The following is a 6,562-nucleotide window of genomic DNA, read 5'->3' on the forward strand; positions in this document are numbered from 1 at the left end:
GGTGTTTTTTTTACTGTTTTTGTTATTGTGACATTTCAAGCTCTCTGGACATGCACACATTTTTCAACCATTCGTTCCATTAGTTGTATAATGGTTATATGTGAGTGCTTTGACTAATAAGAAAACAATACGAAGACAAAGTTCAAAAGACCAGTTTTCAGCCAGCCAGCAGACAGCCAGCCATGTTTTCAAAATCTTCCATTATCATAAATCGATATGTCTTGACGCCAGACATAATCATAATAGAACTTGTTAGCTGCATCAGGTTGTTAGCTGCAAGAAGTTTATAGTTGATACTAATGGACTTGATATTGCTGAAATAATATTTCCAAACTTTGTCACTTTTGGCCTACTGTAAGAGAATGAAGAGCAGAGAATGAAGAGTAGATGCTATTATGTTGACCATACGTTCTTAAATACCAGATCATGGTATTTAAAACACGTCACACGTTTTTTAAGCCTTCGCCACCTGTTTAGCAAGGCGTTTATTTACCTTACACTGCAAGATGGTTAACCATTAGCTATTTAGTCGTGTTTTCCTATAGTTGAGTGATACGAACAGGACATTGGAGGCTGAAATGCAGCAAGGAGAAGTGTTGATTGAGATGAGCTCCTTTTTCTGAAGACAGCTTTGGTTATTTTTATCATGACAGAGTGGAACACACCACACTTGAAACTGATTCTTATCGGAAACTCTGGGTGAGTTTTGTCTTAAACTTTTTTAGTGAAGCTTGTACATGTGGACCTGCATGCATTTTACATAAATGTTTTTTTCTCTATATCACAGTAGCCACATCTGCATGAGTTTTTGCACATTGCATTTGCAATACATTAATGACACCAATACGTTTTAATAAAAAAATATGTTTCATAAAAAATGTGACACTTTTATTCAATTATTTAAAAATACTGTTCATATTTTATTTTCTAATTAAGAGTTGTGTTTTAGTAGGTTGTGTCTGTAAGCTTTTTAAGTACCAAAGTGCCTATCTAAGTTTTAGCAACAACAAATAGTAACTTGCCTTCTAGTTGATCATTTGGTATCAGAAGTGGCTTATATGAAACGCAAAGGGCTCTAGATTATGCTTATTTCACCAAAATAAAATATGATCATACCTTGATAAATAATTTTTAATTATTTATTTAGGACAGTAAGGTCTGACTTTGCTTAGACAAAAGTCTTGTCACTTAACAGAAATTATTTAATGTAATGAATATAAAGTTGTAGTGCAGTGGAAAAGAATTAATATTGTGTATGACTCCCATGAGCTTGGACGACTGCATCCATACATCTCTGCAATGACTCAAATAACATTAATAAAGTCATCTGGAATGGCAAAGAAAGCGTTCTTGTAGGACTCCCAGAGTTCATCAAGATTCTTTGGATTCATCTTCAATGCCTCCTTCATCTTACCCCAGTCATGCTCAATAATGTTCATAAAAAGTTGTACATAACAGTTAAGAAAAGAAAGCATCTGATTGTAATAGGCATATGTTTGCAGAAGCTTTGAGACTAAAAATCCAGCTCTGTAATATTACAGTTTGAATTAATCAATTTCTCTTAATGACACATCATATTAAACATTACTTTAGTGTTTGTTTTCAGTTTACAGACAACCTATGAAGTCGGTTTCAGCCTACTGTAGGAAGTTTAATTACAAACAAATAAAACTAATAGACCAATTATCAAGTGAAAATTCCCAAATTCTTCTCAGTGCTTATCAAACCTCAACAGCTGTTTGTGTTTCTAAAAGTTTGAGTGCATTCAATACTACTGCTTTCTCATATTGTTAACAGCATTATTTACAAGGTAATTCTCTTGTAATTAATTTTTCCTAATTTTTCTTGTCTGAACAGAGTGGGAAAATCTTCATTCATGACCCGATTCGTTGACCATCGCTTTACTAATTTGTATCGTGCCACAATTGGGGTAGATTTCCTAACTAAAGAAATCACTATTGATAAAAGACCAGTGATTCTTCAAGTGAGAAACATTTATGCTCATTTCAAAGCCACATTTAAATAAACAGCTCATCTAAAAAATATACATTTACAAAATATACATTATATTTTTATCACCCTCAAACTAATTCTAAACCTTCACGAGTTTCTTTTTTTCTGTTGTACACAAAGTAAGATGTTTTGAAGAATGTTACTTCATGTTTTTACCATCATGAATTAATAATGAACAACACTAGTAGCATTTATTAATCACAGTCCATGCTTTTATTAACATTAGTTAACACACCGTGAGTTAACATAAACTACCTATATTTTCATTATGTTAACAAATATGAATAAATACTGTAATAAATGTATTGTTCATTGTTTGTTTATGCTAGCAAATACATTAGCTAATACAACCTTAATGTAAAGTATTACCAAAATATCCACTTTTGTGTTCAGCAGAAGAAAGAAAATCAAACTAATTGGTAAATATGCAGGGTGAATGAATGATACATTTTAATTTTGAGGTTAAGTCCATCTCAACTTACTGAAACTTCAGAAACAACCAAGTCATGCAACGCTCCGCTGTTTTCGCAGCAGATCTGGGACACTGCAGGCACAGAGAGGTTTCATTCCCTGGGTAGTTCACTATACCGCGGAGCTCACTGCTGCCTCCTAGTGTTTGATGTGACCTCGTCCGCGTCGTTTGAAGCACTGGATGTTTGGAAGAAAGAGTTCCTGGTGCAGGCATGTCCTTCAGACCCGGCTGCGTTCCCTTTCATTGTGCTTGGCAATAAAATCGACTTGGATCATCGTCAGGTTAGATTGAATTGTAAGCTAACATGTGACCCAGGATCACAAACCAAATGTCAATTCTTACATCATCTGAAATCAGAATAAATAAGCTTTACATTGATTTATGGTTTGTTAGACAATATTTGGCTAAGATATGAAAATCTAGAATCTGAGGACTAAAGAAAATCAAAATATTGAGGAAACTGCTTTCTTAGCAAAGCACATTACTAATCTCAAATGATGTTTTGATACATTTACGGAAGGAAATGTATGCATATATTCATGGAAATTGCTTCACGCTGGGCTGCACAGTGGCACAGTGGGTAGCACGTTCGCCTCACAGAAAGAAGGTCACTGGTTCAAGCCTTGGTTTCTGTGTGGAGTTTGCATGTTCTCCCTGTATTCATGTGGGTTTCCTCCAGGTGCTCCGTTTCCCCCACAAGTCCAAAGACATGTGCTATAGGTGAATTGGGTAGGCTAAATTGTCCGTAGTGAATGAGTGTGTATGGATGTTTTTCCAGTGATGGGTTGCAGTTGGAAGGGCATTTATTCTGCTGTGGCGACCCCAGATTAATAAAGGGACTAAGCTGAAAAGAAAATGAATGAATGAATGCTTTTTTACTTAATATCCTAATGATTTTTGGCCAAAAAACAAAACCAAAATAAGATTATTTTGATCCATACAATGTGTTTTTGGTTATTAACTAAATTATAGCAGCACCAGTCCAACACAAGACTGGTTTTGTCATGCTCATTTGTCACTTTGCTCATGGCTGAATCGATTGACAGGTGTCAACAAACAAAGCTCAGAAGTGGTGTGGTGAAATCGGAGCTGAATATTTTGAAAGCAGCGCCAAGGAAGACATTGGTGTGGATAAAACCTTCCACAGCGCAGCACGGGCAGCCCTGCAGTATGTGAGTTCAAGCTGATTGTACTGCATAAGGCCTGTTGACCAAGGATGAGAACTATGATAATGAAAAAAAAACAGCTGATGTCAGACGAAATTGACACTTCTTTTAAAAATAGCATGTTTTTCTTAGTCTCCTGTGTGTAATCTTTCTTATATAGTGATGAACAGGTTCTTTTCATTGTCTTTAAAGTGAAAAAACAGAACATAAGCATACGAGGCTGAGAAAAATGCTTATTCTAGAAGAAAATTACAGACGGCACTTTGAGGCTTTTGCATCTGAACTCTTTCATTCTGAACTCTTCTCTCATTAAAGCCAAGTAAAACTCATTTTGTCCAACTTTTCGTAAAGTTCTTTGAGCAAATAATTAAGTTGTAAAATAATGTTTTGTACAACCCATATGGAAATAATACTATAGTACCCTAATACTACAGTCTTTTTGAACCGTACTATATATATATCAGTACTATATATATCAACCCTGTTCCTGGAGGCACACCAACAGTACATATTTTGGATGTCTCCCTTTTCTAACCCATTAACTTCAGGTGTTGGAGTCTCTTCTGATGTTCTGATAAGTTGATTTAGGTGTATTTGATTAGGGAGAGGTTGAAAATGTGTACTGTTAGTGTGCCTTCAGGAACAGGGTTGGGAAACACTGATATATATTATAGTAAAGAATGAATCTGTTAGTATTATAAGCAAATTACCCAATACTGTAGTTTTCTACAACTATAGGGTATATTATTCTACAATACAACACAGTTTAATGTAGTAAAAACTAAATTATAGTAGAGTATTTAATACAGTTTGTCAGTTCACTATAGTTAATATATATATATATATGCTGTAGCATTCTTTAACAAAGACTTACTATAATAGAAATACTATATTATATACAGTACAATACACTTTACCGCAGTATCAAAGACTATAGAAATTACTATAGTATTTTTTTCATGTGGGAATGATTGGTTGGTTTGTAACATTTTTTGTGGTTATTTGTTGTTAATCAAAACGACATTCATTTTGACAAAAAAAGGTGTATTTATATAGACATTTGAATATTAAGTAATTAATTTCTTTCATAAGTCACAAGATTTTTACACTACACTGTCAAAAAATAAGGGTACACGAGTTGTCACTGGGGTGGTACCTTTTCAAAAGATACACATTTGTACTTGAAGGGTCCATATTGGTACATATTAGTACCTACAAATTATAAGAGGAACACTTTTGTACTTTTTAGGTACTAATATGTACTCTTGAGGTATTAATATGGACCTTTTAGGTACAAATTTGTACCTTTTGAAAAGGTACCACCCCAGTGACAACTCACGTACCTTTATTTCTGAGTGTAGGTACAAAATTTTATTTCTTCTCAGGTCCTTCAGGAGAAAAACGTCCCCATTTAAACAAGATTTCCAGCCAGTGCTGTTTAAGCAAAGAGTCATACCTGCTTTGTTAAAAGTCTTCCATTTTGTAGGCAAGGTATCAAAATGGTACATTTAAAAAGAAAAAAAAACATGTAAAAGTTTTAATATTTTGGCATGTTTTTTTCTTCAGGTATGGTCTGTAGATTAGATCACTTTTTTGCCCTGTTTATTATAACTTGCTTTGTATGTGTATTATGAGATTTAGAGATTATTTTTGTTTTTCCTGAACATAATAATAATAATAATAATAATGCATCAAATTTTAGATTGTCTTGAAAAAAAGTCTTAGGAAAAATACTTCTGAATTTAGCATCACTAAACACAAAAGATAAAAAACATGTATGTGGCACTACTAAACCCCACAATTACATTTATAGTTCTGATTCTTGGTATGAACAGGCCTTAATTTGGCATTACTTTAAATTCTGGATTTGAAACTGAAAATCTGAGCAAAAAAGCAGAATGATTTTGTTTGTTTTACTTCTCTTTACAGCTTAAAAGTCACCATGTGGAGAATGGAGGAGACGTCCAGATTACACACACACAACAGGACAAGAAGCCAAGAACTAAAAAATGCTATTGTTGAAGCAACAACTCCTGCACTACTGTTCTCTACTAACAGTATTACAACAATTGAAGAGAATAGCCAGAAGACATCAATATCAAATAAACCGACAGATTATCTAAAGCGCTGGAGTTTATCCCAGCTGGAAAGTAACAAACATACAAACAGCCAGAATCAGAATCCACCAAGCTTGAGCATTTAAAGTGACAGAACTGTATTGTGATATTATAATGTACACAACAGTTATTGTTTGTTGGTGTTATGTAGTTTATAGCTGACGATTATAGCATTAATAATTTTGTGAACAAAATGTGTACGAGCAAAGTTTTATTAAATTAGCGATAATGAAACTGAGGGGAATGTTTGCATAATAGCGACAGTTAAATTGGTCACTAACTATAAAGTACACCACATAACAATTGTATCATTTTTATTATTATTATTTGCTTCTGAGTACCCTTAATGACATAACTTTTTTACAATACAGGTTTTCGAAAGACTTGATATTTATATTAGTACTATTTATTCATGTTTAAACGATTGCGTAAAATGTTAACACTAAAATGACTAAAATGCTATTAAAAGAAAAGCTAGCTGTTGTATTCAAACTGTTTTTGTATAAGAAAAAATGGTGATAAAAAACTAAGTCAAGATTTGTGAGAAGATCTTAAGTATTAAAAACAAAGAAATTTCTTAAATATATTGATTTAGCTTCATAAACATGTAAAAAAACGAGCTACTTCATATAAATACTACACTGGTTTACCATCCTTTTTTCACTTCAGCAGAAATATCTACATGGTTAATACAAACGAGTTAACCATCTTTAATCCATTCAGCTTTCTGAGAAACATTTGATCAAACTAAGCTCCTCCAATTCACAATGTGTGGTGAAATGCGCTCTCAGTAT

The 6,562-nt window shown here is 33.4% G+C and overlaps 1 protein-coding gene across 4 annotated transcripts; it reads left to right on the forward strand.

Moving 5' to 3' along the window:
- Positions 1-555: 555 nt before the first annotated feature.
- On the forward strand, positions 556-6,280 carry si:dkey-13a21.4 (uncharacterized protein LOC494576 homolog). 4 transcript variants are annotated; one of them, XM_056468795.1, is made up of 5 exons: positions 556-699; positions 1,858-1,984; positions 2,545-2,766; positions 3,532-3,653; positions 5,581-6,280. In XM_056468795.1, exons 1-5 carry the CDS (start codon positions 647-649, stop codon positions 5,852-5,854), a joined length of 798 nt encoding a protein of 265 aa, XP_056324770.1. In that variant the 5' UTR covers positions 556-646; the 3' UTR covers positions 5,855-6,280. The 4 variants fall into 4 exon arrangements, with proteins under 4 accessions (XP_056324770.1, XP_056324771.1, XP_056324772.1 ...); XM_056468796.1 differs by having other exon boundaries at positions 2,548-2,766; positions 5,581-6,278; XM_056468797.1 differs by having other exon boundaries at positions 3,532-3,657; positions 5,581-5,773.
- Positions 6,281-6,562: the final 282 nt, after the last annotated feature.

The sequence above is a fragment of the Danio aesculapii genome, chromosome 11, assembly GCF_903798145.1.
Source record: "Danio aesculapii chromosome 11, fDanAes4.1, whole genome shotgun sequence".
Classification (NCBI taxonomy): Eukaryota; Metazoa; Chordata; class Actinopteri; order Cypriniformes; family Danionidae; genus Danio; species Danio aesculapii.

What these genes read in the sequence shown, in the direction of transcription:
- si:dkey-13a21.4 (XM_056468795.1), top strand. Translation starts at nt 647, where the DNA reads ATGACAGAGTGGAACACACCACACTTGAAACTGATTCTTATCGGAAAC. An exon ending in ATTCTTATCGGAAACTCTGG is followed by an intron (nt 700 to 1,857) that starts GTGAGTTTTGTC and finishes TTGTCTGAACAG; the next exon opens with AGTGGGAAAATCTTCATTCA. An exon ending in TCGACTTGGATCATCGTCAG is followed by an intron (nt 2,767 to 3,531) that starts GTTAGATTGAAT and finishes ATCGATTGACAG; the next exon opens with GTGTCAACAAACAAAGCTCA.